This window comes from Aspergillus campestris (genome assembly GCF_002847485.1).
Source record: "Aspergillus campestris IBT 28561 chromosome Unknown P168scaffold_7, whole genome shotgun sequence".
Taxonomy (NCBI): domain Eukaryota; kingdom Fungi; phylum Ascomycota; class Eurotiomycetes; order Eurotiales; family Aspergillaceae; genus Aspergillus; species Aspergillus campestris.
The window spans coordinates 1,104,107-1,125,202 of NW_020194342.1; the positions used below are offsets into that span (position 1 = coordinate 1,104,107).

The 21,096-nt window shown below is 50.4% G+C and overlaps 4 protein-coding genes across 4 annotated transcripts; 2 read left to right on the plus strand and 2 right to left on the minus strand.

Annotated features, from left to right (window-relative positions):
- Positions 1 to 6,759: 6,759 nt before the first annotated feature.
- P168DRAFT_345027 (uncharacterized protein) lies at positions 6,760 to 10,212 on the minus strand (the record flags this gene model as incomplete). Its single annotated transcript, XM_024841853.1, has 2 exons — positions 6,760 to 9,086; positions 9,231 to 10,212. 2 exons carry the CDS (start codon positions 10,210 to 10,212, stop codon positions 6,760 to 6,762), a joined length of 3,309 nt encoding a protein of 1,102 aa, XP_024692412.1.
- Positions 10,213 to 10,490: 278 nt separating this feature from the next.
- On the plus strand, positions 10,491 to 10,911 carry P168DRAFT_345028 (uncharacterized protein). Its single transcript, XM_024841854.1, has one exon. The coding sequence runs from the start codon at positions 10,595 to 10,597 to the stop codon at positions 10,805 to 10,807; it is 213 nt and encodes a 70-aa protein (XP_024692413.1). The 5' UTR covers positions 10,491 to 10,594; the 3' UTR covers positions 10,808 to 10,911.
- Positions 10,912 to 11,936: 1,025 nt separating this feature from the next.
- On the minus strand, positions 11,937 to 16,145 carry P168DRAFT_237241 (putative nicotinamide nucleotide transhydrogenase; the record flags this gene model as incomplete). The annotated part of the gene is made up of 18 exons (XM_024833554.1): positions 11,937 to 11,968; positions 12,033 to 12,107; positions 12,179 to 12,367; positions 12,417 to 12,585; positions 12,633 to 12,782; positions 12,827 to 12,960; positions 13,006 to 13,260; positions 13,326 to 13,496; positions 13,541 to 13,702; positions 13,757 to 13,897; positions 13,942 to 14,094; positions 14,147 to 14,602; positions 14,651 to 14,768; positions 14,824 to 15,084; positions 15,134 to 15,185; positions 15,298 to 15,387; positions 15,437 to 15,989; positions 16,052 to 16,145. 18 exons carry the CDS (start codon positions 16,143 to 16,145, stop codon positions 11,937 to 11,939), a joined length of 3,255 nt encoding a protein of 1,084 aa, XP_024692414.1.
- Positions 16,146 to 17,626: 1,481 nt separating this feature from the next.
- Positions 17,627 to 20,050, plus strand: P168DRAFT_290940 (putative amino acid permease). The gene is made up of 10 exons (XM_024837322.1): positions 17,627 to 17,976; positions 18,037 to 18,057; positions 18,122 to 18,170; positions 18,223 to 18,298; positions 18,347 to 18,572; positions 18,622 to 18,742; positions 18,792 to 19,135; positions 19,182 to 19,304; positions 19,366 to 19,768; positions 19,824 to 20,050. Exons 1-10 carry the CDS (start codon positions 17,845 to 17,847, stop codon positions 20,036 to 20,038), a joined length of 1,710 nt encoding a protein of 569 aa, XP_024692415.1. The 5' UTR covers positions 17,627 to 17,844; the 3' UTR covers positions 20,039 to 20,050.
- The last annotated feature ends 1,046 nt before the right edge of the window (positions 20,051 to 21,096 follow it).

Here is a 21,096-nt window from a genome sequence, read left to right on the forward strand (position 1 = left end):
AGGAGACAGATTATACCCTCGATATATCTGCCCAGTCAGACATATTCCACCCAAAGAACATCTACTCTATATCCATCCGGCTATCAGATACGTGATATATCGCGCACAATTCCCTGGAGCAGGCCAACGACCGCGCTACAGACTTTTCTGTACATCCCAACAGTATATACGTATACGACCGGTGAGTACCCCCATGTTTCCCACCACCAGTATGAGACGAGAAACTGACAGCCTCGTCAATATCTGCAGGTAGTAAGTGCGATACGTTATCCGAGTGGGGTCCGAATGGATTGGACCTGTCATTTCAACGGCCCCCAACGGTCTCGTATTTGAAAATAGACCTTGCTGATGGCTTTTCTAGACCTGGAGGGCTAAACTCTACCTGGGGGTATTTGGCGTTGTCGTTCCTTGCAGATCGTTTGTCGTGATTGCATGGAGTGGAGGAGGCGCGAATGGCCTGGTCTGAGCCTATTGCTTAGATACGGAACCAACACACTTGTCCGCATGGCACAGCGCTCGTGCCCCGTTTCTTAGGCTAAACGAGCCCTGAGTTTGCAGGGTGCAATCGTCCTGCTGGTGATTGTTTTTTTACATACGGCTTTACGGAACACTGACAACGGGCCTCATGGCTTCCATTGAATGTCTGTCCCATTGGATACACCTGAAAACCAGTAAGTACGTTTTATCAATGCTTGTATGCTTACAATAAACAAGCTAACATATTCAAACGTTAGGGCCAAGACTACGATGGGGTTATCCTACTGGACAGTATCTCGAAGGCGATCAGACGCTGTGAACAGACACTCGCACATCGATTGGCACCCATGGCATACCTATTCATTATACGAGAGATGTATAACACTGCGAGACCCACATTGTGAACGATACTAAGTCCCGCATGCTACTCGACATTCAATCAAATCGAGCATCCGATGCAGGGTGGTGGTGTGTTGCTCTGGCGCGATAGGTAAGATGGGACCAGCGCGCTTCTTGATCATTCGAATCATTGGCTAATGATGCACGCTTACATTTAGATATTCGTCTGAGTCCTTGCCCAGCTTGACTTATTCAACAGTGCAGAGCGCTTCTGTCCTAACGATTGAATCAAATCAGTCATGCGTCAAAAAGTCAGATAGCAACCCCGCTACTGCTCAAGTTGTGCGCGGGAATGATATAAATTTGGTTTTCTTCCTCGACGACTGCATCATCTATGGTCAGGGTTGTAACGATAATATATAAAGCGAACCCTCCCATATTATATACCTTGAAGAACGCCCCCACTGCTGCCGGCCGCCGACGTGCCTCAAGTATGTTCGAGTGCCCGTGGTAGAGTGCAAGAACAACCTGAGCCGTACAAATTGTGTCTGATATCAGTAAAGACGTTACTACTACGTTCGGGTATGATATACTTCCGTTTGTTGGACTGAGCTAGCTAATAGATGAAAGTACATGTTCGCCTGCAGTCTCAAAACTGGCCGACCCAATCTTCGTCTCTTTGGCCTCCGTGGACTGGCGCTCACGGCGCAAAGCTACGCTGGAGCCGCCGCGTAGGTGGTCGATGCGGCTTACCATTTCCCGTGGGGTACCACAGGTAACAATATGGGCGAGCGATATATATACAGTATAACTGGAGTCGATCGGCCTACTCTTATATACCGCTCTACCTTTATAGTGGAATTTGGTTTGATGGTTTTTTGACACCATGATGTTATCAACCACGGAATTGACCTGGGTAGAGCCTGCGACACTACTTCTTTGTGTGAAGATCGCCAAATGCAAGCCTACACTGTGGATCTACGATTCAGGTTACAACTATGGAAGCGCCATACTAGGGTGTATCGAAGAGCACTCTGTCATATTCCAAGTTCCACATTCCCAATAGGTCATACACATTATATATGCCACCTCCAATAAAAGAGCTCGGTTATCCTAGAAAACGAGGTAAGTTAGTCTTCTCACTACAAATTACGTTTATTCGCCCTCCCTGTGACTGACACCCAACAGATGACGGCTTGTATATAGATATATCACCAGACCTAACCTTCGATCCTGACCGTTATCCGGAGACTCTCACGATGACCAATTGAACGTCCCTCCAGTGCTACTCTCCGGAATATGACTTTCGACACTAAAATCGGGGCCAGCATGTCAACATGGACACACTATTGGCCCATGTGGTACACGACATAGCTGAACTACTATAATGACCCTAATGTCCGCTGGTTGTTTCACTCGATCACAAAAACTCACGAGCCCGATCCCAAGGTCGTGCGCCTCATGGGCTTTCCAGTCATGAATATCTTCTCAAGCAAGATGTATCGCTCGGCACAGTCGGGAGATATAGTCAATGAGTTATTCTGCATCGCGGAGGACAAGCATTATACATAGCATGGAACCCCATACTTGCGACAACAGGACGTATTTAGCTATCTTGACACGAAGACCCGATTGGACAACCTTGTGATAGGTCTACACAATGCCAGCAAATCATCGAACCAAAACATCACCAAGATAGCACAGCGCTGGATGTGGCTCATGAGCGCACACACCGCGTCCAAGAAGGCCCAGAGAGATACCACCACCATATACTACTTTTCTTATAACAACACCTGTTCTTCTGCAATTGGAACTCACCGACATTAACACCATTGTGTGCTACCGGATAAGGCTTTCTATTTCCTCATGAAAGATATATTCAGGATACTTGGAGGGAGTAACGGCCCACCTCAACCTGGAACTATGCACGAGAAAGATTTTTAAGTAGTTTGGCGAACTGTGGACTTGATGCTGTTGCCCTTTCATTCCCCGCCAAATGGATACTCGATGAGCCAGCATCACCTGAGAGACGTGGTTCGAGAGCTCACTACAATATATCAAAGTTCAGGAAGGACGCCACCTACAAGCAATTGAGAAAGCTATGTCGCGCGATGAATTTGTCATCCCATTGGAGACGGCCAGGTGGAAGATAATCGATGTTAAAGATCGACTTTAAAGACAACAACGGATACGTCACCCATTTCAAAGCGTGCTGGGCCATTGCAATGTTAAGATCTCCTGAAGAATCACGTACTCTCCTGTTGCTGCAGAATCTTCGATGAAAATGGATCGCTTTCATCACTGAGGTCTTGGTTACCAACAAGTCAACGTCTGCACAGCATACCCCCACGCAGGATACGCGGAAAAAGAATGGTAGCCATTGCATAAGCGAATTCGCTTTTTGACCAGGCTTGATATGACTGATATCCCAACAAAAGGATTCTATGGTCCTTATCAAAGGATTCGAAGAACACCTCACCATTCAACCCTCGCTTATGGTACCCATTACCCTTCGTTTTCTTTTGAAACTCAACATGATCTCTCCACACGACTTCAATTTTAATATTGTTTTGTAAGATGCAAGTCTTCGACTTGAACACCGACAACTATGAAGCCGCGAAGCATCACTTCAAGAACGGCTTGCTCTATACACAAGTCACTGTCGCGCTCATATGGATAAGCCGCTAGATCGTGAGGACAATTCGAGCTAATGCTAAGATTTATGAACGGTCTCTGTCAGACCTGGCTTTCTGGCATCTCAAGGTCATCTCAAGCGCGAAGTAAGTTGCTCTTTGACCCTTGCTACTGCAAATGCTGACGGCGTGTTTGGCACTTCGTTCAGCGATCCGCAAAGACAGTGTGCAGCTCAGTAGTACATACTGCAGTGTCAGCTGAGATCAATTACAGCTGGACAACTTCTACACTGCTTCAGGTAGGGACCGGCTTTTTTCTTAATACTCTCTCCCCCCCCCCCCCCTGCCACTCCCACTGGCTTCCCTACCCATATCCATTCCACTATCAAAGCAATCTCGATCCTTCGATGAATGGTGAGTCACTCTACACTCCTGCAGAGCGGCAGCAAGCACGATAGCATCCCGGCTGTGCTCTCTCCAGGCTGTCTTCTGAGCAACAACGACAACACCTCAAAGAGGACGACGACAGTAATTATCCTGGTACTTGCCTATTGCGAGATACAAATACGGTCCAATATTGTTTCATACCAACGGCAACCTGTTAAACAAGACATCCCCATATCGTGGGAGGACAACGTCGACGGGGGGCTCACCCAAGCCCTTGGACAGAGTCAAATTGACGCGCTTCTTCAAAAAAAGGGTATGTAAATCCCGCAGATTTTGTGAGATAAGCCGATTTTATGGTCATCTGGACCCTAAGAAACTCCAAACCTTCATTATCACCTATCCACGGACGCGAGTGAATAGGGACCTCAAAAAACCCCATCAAACCGATGCGCTGATCTTGGTCAAACCCACGGACCGCGTGTGCCGTCTGCGCTCTCAGTTTATTACATTAAAACATGACACGCCTATTCTTATCATGGTAATCGACAAATCACTTCTCCTAGACTACATTATCTCTTCCCTGAAGCCGCTGTCGGCTTCTTCCTCTCCCAGGTCTCCTCTCACCTCGATCTGCTCACACATTGTTGATTGTCGCTGGCAAATCCTGGACCCTTGATTGAAGCCAACGCCGGCTCCCTACTCGGACAAGAACTTTTAGTATTGTGAACACCAGGACTGACACCGCTGCAGAGCGAGTGTCTACACTATGTCTTCCATTAAAGAGAGAGAACAGGCCATTACCAGGTCGCTTATAGAGAAAATTAGGTCGATCCCATACTGAATACCTGTTCACGGATATGACACCGTTTGTCGTGTTCCTGAACGCTCTGATTCTTCTTGTTCTGTCTATGCTCAGCAGGATATTATGCAATCTTCTAGTCGACGAGGAAGTCACCGCACAAGAAATCACAGCAAGCATAGCATATCCAGCATTACAAGTCCTCATATCAAATGCCACCTTGGCCCACTCCACAACCCCACTCCAGCGTTAGAGTATACGGAACGACCACATTGAAACAAATCCTGAGGGATAACACAAAAACGACATGGATTCATAATCACGGATGACAGAGTCACCATTGGATCTTTAGATGAGAGGATACTCTTCGAACGCCGATGCTAACCTCGGTTTCATGCGATATATGGCAGAAATCTCGAGGTCGCGGCCACTGCGAGTCGTCCAGCTCCGGCCGCTAGGCCGGCGCCACAGGCGTCCGGAACTCAGTATATGGGTCGCCAATGTTACAGGTGCGGTCAAATGAATCACATAGCAACGCGTTGTCCGAACACCGCATTATCAAAAAGCCAGCAGGACCAGCTGTGAGAGGCGGACCGGGAGCGCATTGCGGTCAAGACGCCGGTTGCCAGTAACTTTCCCCAGGTCGGGGTCAAGCCAGTATCCGGTAATCAGTTGGGGCCGTCCACGGCGACAGCAGTGAACACCACCAGGGTTAACATGGCAGTGATTGAGCCATCCGACCATGTGCAACCTCGCTGTGTTGAGGTTCCAGAGGAGCAGTTTGCCAACTGGGGAGGTGCGGCGCCGTTCAATGTGTTGGATTCAGACGTCACCGAGAATTTGGATATATGCTGGACTCTCGAACCAGAGGACGTAACCCAATGAAAAGACGGTGCAATCGCACAAGATACACCACCACACTATACCATGATCTACACATGCGGTGGTGGCACTGGCTTCTGAAAAACACGGCATATAGCGTTCAACCCATAAAATCTGTACACAAGCGATACAGAAAGAAAACCTCTGGCGAGACAAATACTCGCCTCAATCCTGACTCGTGCGATTCCCATCGGTATCAATAAGATGCTCCATCACAAGAAACAGCCAATCAATAGGGGATATCCTAAATACAATGAGCCTGGGCAAGATGCATCTTACTTTCTAGCTATCTAATAGTTCTTCACCTATTCCTCTCTTGCTTATCCTCCTCCTATATCACGCGTGAGATGGCTGACAGCAGGACCAACAGATATTTACTGTCATTACTACATGTGTGATCAGTTACTAGGTCTGATTAAACCGCGCTGAAATACAGCACTTGTGAGATCAAATAAACAGTCAACACGTGCTAGCAGAGTCTAACATCACTACCTTGTCCCTCTGCTAACCTGCATCCTATTAAATACTATTATATTAGTCACCACTCGATTAAAGACGAACCATCTGGTTTTCATGATAGAATAAGTGTGATACTCGGGCCTGCCAGGCTCATTGGTATCTGGGTGTCTGAATGGATAAAATCCGTGGAACCCAACCACCCACGCCTTGATATAATCATGTCCCCACTCAGCACGTCCGGGCTTCTACCTCCACATTCCTTGGATAATTCTCCCCGCAATGTCCCATCAACATCTCCCTGGGCAGTTCAATCCTGCTCGCCCCCGTTCTCATGCCACGGTTTTGATCGGTATCCTCTCTCGCTACCCCACGCAGGGTGGTGGGCCCAAGTGGGAAGAAGCGGAACCGGAGTTAGCATCCCTACGGGAACAAGTCACCACGCTGGCTACGGAAATCGAAGACGGCCATTCCAGTCCTTCTCAATCGGTCAACTGCAGTTTCTCGAGGAAGACTTAGAGAACATATTGGCCGTGTGGGCCTGGGAGCAGTCGCGCCCTGTCCCTTCAACCCAGAGAGAGTATAGTATTTATTAAGAAGCCAATCTCTGAGAAGGGCCTATCCAAGCCATCATAGCACAGATAGTCAGCAAACATAGGCCCCACCCCTATCTGTCTATACATGGTATGAAAGGCAGTTCTGGGCGGTTCTGTAATGATAAGTTAGTTATCTTTCTATTTGAGTTGCAACAGTTTGACAATATGGTTTTTTTTGAATCCTAACCCCTCAAAAACCATCGAATGTCAGGAGGCTTTGTATGTGAACTTTGCCAAATCCGCGCTCCTGCAGCAGTCGCCGGCCACGATGAACAGGAAATTCAACGACCACCATGACTTTGACACGATCCAAACAGATATCAGATTCTCTAAGAAGCTGTAAGACAGAATAAAGTGTGTTCCCAGTCGCGAGTACGTCGTCTACCACCACTACTGACCCAGCCCTCTGGATCGCATCCCTGCAAACCTCAATGTGTCTTACTTTGGGAGACTGAGATGCCAAGGCAGATATATGTGAGGCATGGATAGGGGCTCTTATGGTGGGTGGAGGTAACTTTCCTGCTTCACGGATCGGCGTGAAGGGGACGTTAACCTGTAAGGCAAGTGCTGAAGCAAAGATGTACCCCCCAGTCTCACAAGAGGTTATCAAATCAACACTGTTCCAGTTCCCTGTGAAAGAAGACTGCATCAAAGAGATGCATAGGGCTAGCCCACCAGGTTGCTCGGCAATGTTCAAGACATGGCGGAACTCAACGCCTGGCCGCGGAAAGTTGGGCACACGACCAACCATCTGGGCGAGCCGCTGGAAATCTTCACTGAGAAATGGAAGCAAACTGCTCTCTGCAAACAATCTTGCCCCGCCCTTTCCATTTTGGTGATTCTCGAATACAAAGGTGGGGCAGTGTCTCAAGAAAGTTGGATTTGAAGTATTAGTAGCATCAGTGATACCCTGCCGTCGGTCCTCTCGGATGTTGTCAGTCGTTCTGACATGTACCTCCAGGACTCTAGTAGCAGGCACTAAATGCGACATAGCTGCAACCGGAGCTCCATCCCTCATACCTGTAATTATTAGAACATCAACGTCTGCAGCCTTCTGCACCACATCAAGCAAATGCTCCTCGGGAAGATGCGGCCGTTGTCGGACCTGGTCCCGGAAGAACTCCGTTAACCTGGATCGATGTTGCTCTTTGTAAGCTCTGTCCTGAAGCAAGCACTCCAAATTGGCACCGGTGGCTACGGCATATTCTCGCTTGGTCGCATCGCTAATGCTGACAGCGCGTGCCACGACCCTTTTCTGAGTATTCTCGGTGAATACAGAAACCCAGATGTTTGCACAGAAGTCTTTTCCGGCTCCGCTTTCACCAGTGACCAGAATAATGAGCTTCTGTGCTGTTGACACTTTCGGTAGTGGAGACGTATAAGCCAGGACATCGGATGGATCGGTGGTATGCTTGAGGTAGGCTAGGCGCTGCAGATTCGCCCCAAACGCCCTAGCTGCCAGTGTCACGTCTCTTGGGTCGGGCCCCAAATCTGCGCCATATACCCCACAGCTCAGAGGTAGTAAGTCCGCAGCCACTCGGTATACCCATTGCACGACATCTCGGGAATTTTCCGTGGTATCGTCGTTTCGGGACCACACGCCTGTCACGACACAAGCATAGTCCCAACCGCGACACCCGAAGGCAGTCGTATCAGGTGCCACGTTGTTGACCGCCTCACCACCATGGAGCAAATGGAGGTAGCAGAATGGGGTTGGACGAGTGTTGATAGCCCGGACCAACGTCGCGGACAGGTTTCGCGATGAGATGCTGGTTAAAAACAAGCAGCGCTTGAACGAATTGGTCTTGTTACCACCATGCCCGCCATGCATTCCGGACATGTACATATCGGCGTCAAAGACTTCCACGCCGTTCATAACCCTCGGATTATCTTCTGATCTGGATGTGGTGCCCATAGGAAGAGAAACAGGTGAAAGGGGTTCCAAATCACGTCCAGGTATTGAGCATTCAAAGACCGTCACGCCAAGGTGAATCTGGCCATTTTCCCAGTAGAGATATGCATCTGCTGAGCAATTACCTGGTAGCTTCCCCGCCAGAGCTTGGTCAAAAGCGCTCAGTTGATGCTGCGCATGCTGATCATCCCTCAATGGAGCACTCCATCTTCGAACCAGGTACATCGGAGCGGCAAAGGCTTTGAAGGTCACACTGATTATTATGCCAATGTTCGTCCCAGCGCCCTTTGCTGCCCATAAAAGGTCGGCCTGGTTTTTCGGATAGACAGCACCCACTGGGCGGTGTTCGCCAGGTACATCGCCAATGCAGAGAACTCGGCCTGATCGAACACTGACAGCAACGACACCGACAATGGCATCGCATGTGAGCCCATACATCCTAGCCAGATGACCAATGCCACCTTGTAGCCACAGCCCCGCCCCGGTACTTGGGCGAGCACCTAAAGGCACGGTCACGCCGGCTTCCATGGTTTTACGGACAATATCTCCTGCCTTGCAGCCCGCTTCAGCGACGACGAGCGGCGTACTATCCGGGTTGGTCCCAGCTCCATTGCTGCTCGCATGAAGAATATGGATCTGATCAAAAGAAGACATATCGACCGCCACAATATTGGGTTGTAGGCAGTGACCGCTGTGACCACCACCAACAACAGTGAGGCCAGTTCGATGCTTAAGAGCCCATTGAACACAATCTTGGACCTGTTGAATCTCCGTCGGTTTAACGATCACCGCGGGACGGTGGTGGCGAGCTTCCCAGTTCTTAACTCGTATGTTCTCCACAAAAGGAACCCGAGCAGTTAGCTCTGGGAGTGAATCCGAATGCTTGGTGAAGGCTGCCATCAATTGGGGCGAGCTAAAGAAAAGCTGCTTTAAATGATTCTCTGGGCGTCGACCTAAGGATCGGCATGCTTCACGCCATTCCATCCTGGTAGCCCTATTTGCCTCTCTGTCATGCAAGCTGAATCCTGCAACCAACGGAGCAAAACTGTCCAGTGCATTGTCATCATCTGGTACGGAGAGCTCTCCTAGAGGAAATAAAGCCACTCGATGACATATTAATTTGCCGAAGTCTGGCCCATCGCGATGGAAGACGGCCACTATTCCGCCTTCATGATCTTCAACGAGCATATTCAGTGCTTTTTCGATGAACTTTGATTTGGGATTCAAGCCGTACATGCTGTGACAGAATAGTATCAAGTTGTACTTTTCACCAATCTGATGTGTAACACTGCATTTATCCGTCTTCATTTCGGGGTGTATGGAAAATGGCACTCGATGGATATTGACAGAACTCTTCAGGCGTGGAAAGGGCAACTCTGTTTCTGAGTTGGGACAGAGCCACTTTTCCATGGCGGTAGCAAAGAGATCGTTAGGTTCAAATGCGGTGTATCCTCCGATCTTTTGTCTCAGGGACTTGGGTAGGTGTCCAAGTATACTCTTGGGTCCAGGACCAATTTCCAGCACTGATATCCAATCCCTCGAATCGAGGAGGGGTGTCAGCAACCTCGACAATTGAGGGATGATAAAGTCCTGATAGCTGATCCATCCCGAGTCCTTAGCCATTATCTCGAACCCATCCCTGTAATTTTCGTCTGATAATGTCTGCGTTGATGCTGCGGCCGCCATGGCCTTCTGCCTCAGAACGGATTTGAGTGTTTCGATGCTGGCCATTTCGTTTATGGTGTAGCGGCATGAAGGGATATGGATGAGGAAGTTATTTATATTTATATTTATATTTATAGTTTTGTTTTTCTCAAAGCGGGCTCCCACTTAACTATCTCCAATTTAGTCTCCCTATCAGCTAAGCAAAGATACATGAAGCGGGGTGGTTGATACGTGGCACTCTTAAGCCATGGTTGGATGCATAGACCCAGAGCTAATGCATGTGATTTACCATCACACTTGTGTTCGAGGTATATTCAATGTTAGTCTGGTCAAGGGTCAGACATGTTGCTTTTCCCTTCCGACTTGAACCCGAAATCTCCTTGAATGTATCGGGGAAAATCCAGAGCGGGAAGGCCTATGTACGACGCCAGAGAGATATGCTAAATCAATGCTATATTTTACCCAAGGATATTCGGAAAATATCCAAGACTTGGTCAATGGAGCAGTCTTCCATGAAGACCACAGCGAACTCGTTATTGTGAAAGATATCGATATCTTCTCTCTTTGCGAGCATCATATGGTTCCCTTCACTGGAAAGGTACAGTACAGTCTAGACCCAAGGGTGTCGGGGTCATTGTGGAGTGCATTCACTTGTGCATGACCACGCGCGGTGTTCAGAAAGTGGAAAGTTCTACAAATACCAGTTGTATGCTTGGCTGCATGTTGACGAGCTCGGAGGTCAGAAGTGAATCCATGTCACTCCTTCATCTAAGGTGACTGACCTACCCGGCTCCTTTGTGATCACGGTGTCACCACTCATGGGGTTCCTGTATTGCCCCATGGTTTTGATGCCGCTACAACCAATGTTTACCCGTTCCATGATCTTCAGGCTATTTTAATTTTGCTTGAATACGTTACTGCCTCCGTGTAAGAGTGAATGTCAAACATGTGACCTACACCATCTGCAGAGAAGAGCCCATCAAAATTGCATTGGCAGTCATAGTCAGCCTCGCAATTCTTTTACCCACGAGCCACGAATCGAGACAATTACCCAGACCTTAACGATACCCCTAATATCTCCTAGATACACCCATCCCTAGAAGTGCAGTGGGAATTAAAGCCGGTCGTTCCTCATCTGTTGAAGATCTCAGTGTTGCGCTTGAACCGATCACAAAAAGGAAATTGAACTACACAGGGACATACTAGTTATTGCTGGCCACCCTACCTCACCTCCTTGAGACATTTTCAGGAATTATCAACAATGGGGTATATGGGGGACCTTGCTTGCCTGGATGATACTAATATGCCTCACTTTGCGCAGATATCTGTGGCAGCTTATGGGATGGTTGGATGACAGCTTCGCCTCTTGTGTATGGTTGGGGGGTGGTTTGGGGTGGTAGTGGAGGTGCTGGGGGTTTTTTGTATTGTACTCTTTTTTTATTATTATTACATCGTTTATCTATCTCTCGCTTTAAGTATCTATAGGAAAGGGAAGAGCATTGCCACTATGCTCGCTCATCCAGCTGATTAAGGCTACGCATAACTCTCCCATCTCTACTCCCTTTCCAACAAATATTTTAACCCTCAAATCCAGTCCAAACAACTTAACCATTCGATGACATATGTATAATTGAACTAGGTAACTCACAAGACGTAATAGCTACTCGCTAATGTATATAAAACTTAGAGGATATACGATGTCGCATTCGCATTCGCATTCGCAGTCGCATTTTGCATTGAGCTCCCTTTGCACATAACTAAATTGAACCTTCAAAAACCGTAGCCAGTTCTCACTTTCGTGCTTCCAGGCTGGTTTTGATTGCTGTTGAGTGTTGGTTAGACTGATCTTACCCCTCATGCAAGGAAATAGTGGAAAGATGACTTACCATCGCAAGAAGTCTTAGCATCTCCGAAAAGCATTTTCGTTCCGTCCATGAAGAACATTGGGTTGGGGACGTCGGCTGTTTATCTAATCAGTATTCTCATCTTCCTTTTTCTTTTCTCAAAATAGAGTAGGAAGGGAAATACATACCATATCCACTTGACATTCCCCGCTTCATCACGATAACTTCCTTGCTCTTCCACGCTTGCAGGACAGGCATTCCAGAGATAGCTGAGTCCGGCTCGAGCGCGATGGGATTGACGGTGTCGTTGGCGCCGATCACGAGGGTGACATCTGTGTCGGAGAAGTCGTCGTTGATTTCGTCCATCTCAAGCACGACTGGTCTATTGTTAGTTCTGTTCTTTCTTTGTTAAGGGTGGGGTCATACTGTCATAAGGCACCGATGCCTCCGCGAGCAGCACGTTGCACTGTCCAGGCATGCGGCCCGCAACCGGGTGGATCGCAAAGCGAACTTTGACGCCGCGGGCACGCAGCATGTGCACGATCTCTGCGAGAGCGTACTGCGCTTTGGCTACTGCCATGCCGTATCCGACCACCTAACTTGGGTTAGCTGAGCTTCGGTCACGGATAGGTTGGGACATACAATGACAACGTTCTCGGCGTTGGTCAGCGCTTCGGACACGTCGTCAACGGTAGCCGTAGTGATCTTGCCCTCGATTTGCTTCTGCGCTTGTTGCGGTGCGGAAATTCCGCCGAATAGGACGTTGGTGAGTGATCGGTTCATGGCGACACACTGGATAATCAGCAACGGTCGTGTCTACTGAGCGGGGAGCATACCATGATGTAGGACAGGATGGAACCGCTGACGCCGATCAAGGATCCGACGCTCGTAAGAAGAGGGTTGTCAAGCATGAGACCTTCGGCCACCAGGGCAAAACCGGAGTATGCGTTGAGCACCGTGATCACGACAGCTATGCCTTATTAGCGACAATCTACAATCATCCAAGGAAACGTACGCATATCCGCCCCGCCTATAGCGGCAGTTGTCGTATATCCCTTGATGAAACTGAGGAGGGTACTGGCACCGAGACAGGTCGCTGCAATGGCCGGATTCGCCGGCGCCATGGTGAGGAAAGCTCCCATGGTGGCTACATTGCTTCCCAGCAAAGTCGAGTTGATCACATGGCGACCGGGAAGGATAGTCGGTCGCGATGCCATGCGCCCGGCAAGCTTCATGAATGCTACGATCGAGCCCGTGAACGTGATACCGCCTATCTGGTCAGCCTCCACCGTACTATTGCCTCCATGCTCCTGAACGATGGGACAAGTATCATACCGATAATGACGCCCAAGTAAGCTGTCACCATGTGGAGGGTCGAGATATCACTGATATCGGTGAGCACGCTTCCAATACTGGTCATCACGGCAGCAAGGCCGACGACGGAGTGCAGCGCCGCAACAGTCTGGGGAAGTCCGGTGGGCGTGATCCGGCGACCAATGATAGTACCTAGTGGTGTGAGCAAACATCAACCATCGGCTGATTATACATACCGACAACGGTGCCGACACCTGCAATGGCCCCGAACTGAGTCAAAGTCTCGGCATCAAACCCGGCTGCATACAGGGACGCAAGGATACCCGAAGCCACACCCAAGATACCGAAGATGTTGCCCCGTCGGGCCGTCTGCTGGGAGGACAGACCGGAGATCGAAGCTTCTCACGTCAGCGCCACGCCTCGCAAGAATTCCCGAAGAGGATACTACTCACCCATACACAGCAGACTGCTAACCAGATAACCCGCCTGCACGATACCGGCCATACCCGTGCTGGCGGCCGCAATGAACCCGCCCCCAAACAATGTGGCCGGGATGGCGTACAGCCATGGGTACTCGGGTGGGTCGGTGGGGCCTAGAAAGTCAGCGACAGACACCCCACAGGACTAAGCTACTCACGCTTAAACATATCCAGCATGCGCTTGGTGATCACAAACCCGCCTGACACGTTCATGCACGCCAAGAGAACCGAGGCTGCTCCGAGGTACTCGGGAACAGTCGTAGGGAAGTATCCACCGCCCATGATGAAAAATCCTCCAATACCCACCATTCCTGGAGACCGTTAGCGGCGACTAGACAATAGACAGCAAGGGATCGACCGTACCGGAAATCGCGTTGGTGACACTCATCAAAGGGGAGTGCAGGGCCGGAGCCACGCCCCAGACCGCCCGATATCCAACCAGACCGGCCAGACCGAAGGTCATCATGTTGCCCATGAAGATCGGGCCCGTGGCCTTGCCCAACGCCAGAGCGGAGCCCATTCCGGCAGTGACGGTCGTGACATCGCGAGTGGCCTTCTGCCAGGGGGTCAGGGCCAGCTCCGCTTGCGCCTTGGTCGGCGCAGCGGGTTCTGTTTTGGGGGCGGGCGGAGGGGCGGGACGCGGGGCAGGTGGCACGATTTCTCCATCCAAGGTGACAATTGAGCCACGGACGACTTCATCAGATAGGTCGACACCATACGACTTCTCCTGAGGCGCCATGGACAATAGGTACTTGGTGACGTTGTTCGAGTAGAGGGTCGAGGATTGAGTCGGTAGCCGGGATGGGAAGTCGGTGTATCCTGAAGCTGGTCAGCGTGTCTCGTAGCCCCCGTAGCTTGTATACCCACCAATGATGGTAACATCTTTGTGGTTGACGAGTTGTCCCGGAACGGTTGCTTCGCAGTTACCCCCGGCTTCCGCCGCGAGGTCCACGACCACCGAGCCAGGTTTCATGGCGGCAATCATCTTGGGATGGGATTAGCTGTGTCAAACCATGTCAAGGGAGCTCGGACCAACCCACCTCTTTGGTGATCAGCTTCGGGGCCGGCCTCCCAGGAATGAGAGCAGTCGTGATGATGATGTCCACATCGCGCGCTTGTTCCATGAAGAGCTTCATTTCGGCCTCGATGAATTCCTTGGACATTTCCTTGGCGTAGCCACCCTGGCCTGCGCCGTCCTCTTGGAAGTCGACTTCGACGAACTCGGCGCCCAGCGATTGAACTTGTTCTCGGACAGCGGGGCGGGTGTCAAACCCGCGAACGATGGCGCCCATGCGACGAGCCTTCTTCGCGTCAGTAGAATCATACCAAGATCCCTGCACATCGACTTACAGTTGCAATGGCACTCAAGCCAGCGACGCCGGCTCCAATGACCAAAACCTTACTCGGGGGGATCTAGACTGTTAGCAAGAAACATGCGATGCGCTCCGGGAAACACACCTTGCTAGAAGGGGGTGGTTAGCTTTGACTCATTCCAATGGGAGGGAGAAACCTACCCCGCTGCAGTAACCTGACCAGTGAGAAATCGACCGAAATGATTAGAAGCTTCCAAAACCGCCTTGTATCCAGCAATGTTGGCCATAGAACTGAAATATGTTAGTATGAAACATCCTAGTAGATCGGAAGATGACCCACCTAAGAGCATCAAAGACCTGCGCGCGAGAGATTCTCGGGATCATATCCATAGCAAAGGTGGTCACACCGCGTTGAGCCAGTTGCTCGACCAGAGGTCTGTTCTGCGCGGGATACACAAACGAGATAACCGTGGTTCCTTTCTGGAGGGCCTGCACTTCATTGAAGGGCCCCTCCTGCTGCGGGCTGCGGACTTTCAAGAGAATGTTGCTCTGGGAGTAGACCGTGGCCCGATCGACCAAGGTGGCTCCCGCCTGTTCGTAGATCTGATCCAGCATCTGGGCTTCCTCCCCGGCGCCACGTTCGACCAGCACACGGGAGAAGCCTTTCTTGAGAAGCATAGCCACATTCTGCGGGGTGAGAGCGACGCGACGCTCACCCGGGAAGGACTCTCGGGGCACGCCCACGGTCAAGGCGGAATAGGGTACGACGGGGACTGGGGAGGCATCCGACGCGCTGGTGGCGTATCTCCGAGTGGTTTGGGATTGTGGAGCAGGCAAGAGCTCGTGGTCGCGGCGGTAGGTGGCATGATTGGAAACCTGTCTGAACGGGAGGGCTACTGGTTGGGACACAAATCCCGTCAGTCACGGTGCAGAACGATGATGAGCGATTGCTTACCAGAATGCTTCCCGATCAACAACGACTTCCCTGGATGACCCTTGAGTAGCGCTCGACACGGCGCCCAGGCCGACCGCAGAGACAACGAACTCATTGTTGAGGCAGCCACAGACCGAGGGAAGAAGGGGACTGGATCTGAGAAGTATACGAAAACCTCATGCCAGGATGAAGACCCACATGGGTTGGCTTAACCGAGGCAGAGGACGACAATATACTAGACTAGCGAAGGAACAGGAACCAGACGAAAATGAAGCAAAAGAAAAGGAAGAAAAGGTGAACGAGGTCCAGGAAGAGAAGGGGGAGTCATAGTGGGTTGACCGACATAAGTCCGGCCACTTCAATCAAATCCTTTCTTGTGCCTGAGGCGGGGATCGCGATCGGTCAAAGCGGACCGATCGTCCACAGCCATTCATTCATTCCCGTCCAGCAAGGGGGGGTGTTAGAGGGGGATTAGAGGGGGTGGAGAGAATGGAGTCTCTTCCACAAATCCGTAGCCTTGAATAACTGCTTGTTGACTGGAGAGAAGGATGAAACGGTGTCGCCCAGACATCCATACGATGTGACCAAGACGTGGATAATGAGGGGAAATGCGTGTGGGGAAAACATCCCCGACCGTCAGCTGCCAGTTGACTCCACCACTCGAAGCGGAGAGAAGTGCCGATTCTCGGATGGATGGGTTGGATTGATTGATTGTTTATATGATTCTCAATACTGTCCATCCACTGGCAGAGACGGTTGAGACGTTGTGCATTGACTGTATTCTCATCCTGGTCGATTTACGACTAATAGTTGGTGTTTCCCAGGATTATACTGGTTGGACTGGTTATACTCGAAGCGAACACGGAGGATGGAGATGCACCTCTGCCTGACGTCTACACCGACCACAGTGATATTAGAATCAAATGAATTGAATAAAATATATAAAAATAGATACAAATGAGTAAAATATTTAAGATATATTATATAAAATAAACAAGAAATTGATACTGGACGGCCCGAAGTAAGCCCGGTCACGGGGTCGAACTGCAGATTGTTGCCTCAGGCTGCCACAAACATCTGCACCGTTTCGTTCTTCCTCATTTCTCTTTTCTCATTCTATACTCTCTCCAAGTCCACTGCGGTATGATACTCCTGTCTAGGACCACGATCGGGACTACACTCTACCAAAACACCTAGTTACATCAATCACTTCCCACCACGAAGGAACCCTCCACCGTGAGGTAGGGAAAAAGACGTGATCACTATAAAGCTTCCAGTATGGAATTGACTCTACTACACACGATTGTATACTCTGGTGGAAGACCATCTGATGGAAAATACATCACCCAGTAGCGCTCGACCCAACTAATACACGCTACATCAAAAGTAACCAGGAAATGAGGAACCACAGAATAAACTCGGGCGGAGTGGCATGGCCTGCCTTAGTCCGGGACCCACGTTCGCCGTTTCTGGTTGGCACGATCGTCCTCATTTGCAGGTCCCTCTTCATCATTTCAACTTGCGGACCAGTCATCTCCGATTCAGCAACGATCGTACTTATCTGATTATCGCTCATTTTCCTCGGCGATACCATTGGTAGGCGAAAAGCCATGGGATCGGATTAGACCTTTCCTATCCTGTTCCCCATCAAAGCTTCGGTGTAAGCTTTGGGACCCGGAAAACTTTTTTTTCGATCTCGTTTTTTCGCTCTTTGACGGGACCTGACCTGTTCCTGACATCAACGACAAACTTAAAAGTCGTCCACAGGAACGGAGTGCGGTGGTATCTCTGTTCTTCCATCCTCCCATCGAAGCATGTACCCAGACGTCGCGGCCATGGCCCCGCCGACCGTCCAACAGCAGGATTCCCTCGTCGATCAGGATCCCCTCAACGATGGAGAAGAGGACAGAAGCCAGCGCGAATCTCAAGATGATGCAGCATTGTTGGTATGTGTCATTTTAAGCTTGTCGCCGTTCGAATGCATGTACAATGCTAACGTCCCGCAGAAAACCATGGGCTACAAGCCGGTGAGTCACGGGAAACCGGGCAAGCAGAACTAAGAGAACTGTTCCTGGACTAAGTCAAGACCAGGTCTTGCATCGAACGTATAGTTTCTTCGAGAACTTTGCAACCACCTTTGGTAGGACAGCCGAATCTTGGGATCGCCGGAGATTTCCTACTAACATGTCTAGCCGCGCTTTACTTCATCGGTGGGGTTCGTGTCACCTTCAGTACCGGAATCATGGCTGGTGGGAATTTAGCCTACTGGTGAGTATTGATCCAGCGGCGGGATTGCACCGATCTGACGATATGAAGGACGAGCTACCTTGTCACCATGGTTTTCACTTTCATCACGGCTGCCGTAATAGCGGAAGTCTGCTCCGCGTCGCCATCCGCAGGTTCCATCTATTTATGGGCAGCGGAAGCCGGTGGTCCCCGGTTTGGACGGCTCCTTGGCTTCATCGTCGCATGGTGGAGCACGACGGCATGGACCACCTTTTGTGCCAGCAACACGCAATCGGCGGTCAACTACATGTTGGCTGTGAGCTCTCCCCTCTCTGGATGAAAATTCGATCGCTAACAGGTTGTAGGAATTGACCGTGTTCAACGTCGATTTCCCCAAAGACACCAGTGATGTCAAATTTCGTGCACTTCAATGGATCTGCACCGAGGTGCTGCTGGCATTGGCTGCGCTCCTCAACTTTATGCCTCGTAAGCTGTCTCGTTGCCTGTCCCTCACTAATGCTCACCATTCGATAAGCCCGCTATTTCCGGTTCGTCTTCTATTTCTCCTCGATGATCGTCATGCTGGACTTTGTTCTCAACCTCGTCTGGCTCCCCATTGGCACGCACAATACCTGGGGGTTCCGGACGGCGGAGGAGGCCTTCATGTCGACCTACAACGGCACCGGCGCCCCTCCCGGATGGAATTGGTGTCTGTCGTATCTCGCCACGGCCGGTATCCTGATCGGATTCGACGCCTCGGGGCACGTCGCCGAAGAGACTAAGCACGCCTCGGTGACGGCCGCGCGAGGTATCTTCTGGAGCACAATAGCAAGCGGATTCGGCGGACTCGCCACCATTATCTTGTTTCTCTTTTGCGCGGTTTGTCTCCCGGTTCGTTTCTCTTCTTCAATACTGACAGTAGCAGCCCGGCCCAGCGAAACTCTTCGAATTCGGCTCCTCGCAGCCGTTCGTACCGCTTTACGCCGCAGTGCTAGGTAAAGGCGGCCACGTCTTTATGATCGTGATATGTGTTGTCGCCCTGTGGCTCGTACGTCTCATCTTCGCGTGTTCCCTTCTTCACCAGCCACCCCCAAACTAACAACAACAAGAACACCGCGATAGCCATCGTGGCCGCCTCCCGACTAGTCTTCGCCGTCGCGCGAGACGGCGTCCTCCCCTTCTCATCGTGGGTATCCCGCGTCAACAACGGCCAACCACGCAACGCTGTAGTCGTCGTCTGGGCCGTCGGCGCCATCATCACCTGCACGCTGCTTCCCTCCGACGTAGCCTTCACATCGCTAGTCTCAGCAGCCGGCGTACCCAGCGCCGCCGCATACGGCCTAATCTGCCTAGCGCGGCTGCTCTGCACACCACACCGGTTTCCGAAGCCGCAGTGGAGCCTCGGCCGCTGGAGCAAGCCGTTCCAGTTCATCGCGGTGTTCTGGAACGGGTGGGTAGTGGCCGTGCTCTTCTCACCTTATCAGTTTCCTGTGTCCGGGGCGAATCTCAACTGTATATCTCCCATCTTACTTGCTGGCTTACACTATGTGCTAACTTAACTGGCTAGATGCTCCTATCATTATGGCCTCCGTGACTGTCTTCGCTCTGATCTCGTACGTGGTCATGCCAGAGGAGGCCTGGCTGCCGCGGAACCGCATCTCGCATTTCATTGATAGCAAGGGCGCGAGTACAACGGTGGAAGAAGTGGGCGTCCCCCCGAGAGAGGAGCAGGCACGGGAGCCTAGCGATGAACGGACCCGGACTGAGGCGCTCGCGCAATGAATGTTATCTAGTATCTTGTAATGATAATGTTAATCGTGATGCTAAGCTAGTCAAAGATTGACCTAGATTGGTCTTCATCAAGATAGTCCATTGGTAATTACTACACAGCCCAGTCAGCCAGGGCCAGCATTGCCCCAAACCAGTTAGTGAGGTAGCGGGCAACGCCAGTCCACAAGCCCAACAAATCCGGAGATCAGATTGCGTGGACAGGGGTTCCTTACTACCAGTAGTACCCCATATACCAGTACCCCATATACAGTATCTACCACCTATATTCTCCATAGTCTATACACACTTTTACATTAAAGGCTAGCTAGTCACCTGTGGAGTTCAACGTTCTTTAGTACTTTGTAGTAATAAAACCATAGCGATCACCGTTAGCCCCTTCAACCATTACCCCCTTCAAGCTAGACAGTCACACCTACCATCTACGCGTCTACCCCATACCCCATACATAACGAACTAAATAAATACTAACAAACACTATTGACCTAACGAGTGCGCTTTTTTAGACCTCACAAGCACCATGAACTATGAACCAAATATGAAGTAACGTCTTGCTATAAATAGGCACTGTACAGTAGCTCAAGGGGCTAGCGCTATCTAGTTAGCTAGTGTAGGTCAAAGTATAACTAGTATGAGGGTATGAGGCGCTATGGGCACATGTTGAGGAGACTTTGGACTTGGCTGGGTCCAGGGTTGGTGGAATGGAATGAAGTGAAATTGTAATCGGCGGATTTGATGGGCGCTTTCTTTTTGGATGGTAGATGGCTTGGTTGTTACTATCTGATTGATTGATTGATTGAGTGGGTGGGTGGGTGCCTCTGCATGGGGTTTTACGGAGCATGCTTTGTTTTTTTTTTTTGGAAATGAAATCCGAATCAGTGGATGGATGGTTCGCGAATGGTTTAGGGTATAATAATTTCCCTCTTCTTTTCCTTTATGTAGGTGATATTGTGGAAATCTCGTATGTGTTGCGATTGATGGATATACGTATGTATGCGCTCACTATACTACGAGTCAGTACTGTGAAGGACGGGATAGCCTCAGATCGGCGG

Coding starts and splice junctions, on each gene's coding strand:
- P168DRAFT_345028 (XM_024841854.1), top strand. CDS start 10,595: ATGCTATATTTTACCCAAGGATATTCGGAAAATATCCAAGACTTGGTC.
- P168DRAFT_290940 (XM_024837322.1), top strand. CDS start 17,845: ATGTACCCAGACGTCGCGGCCATGGCCCCGCCGACCGTCCAACAGCAG. Junction 18,573..18,621: donor CGGTCAACTACATGTTGGCT/GTGAGCTCTCCC, acceptor AACAGGTTGTAG/GAATTGACCGTGTTCAACGT. Junction 19,305..19,365: donor GTGTTGTCGCCCTGTGGCTC/GTACGTCTCATC, acceptor AACAACAACAAG/AACACCGCGATAGCCATCGT.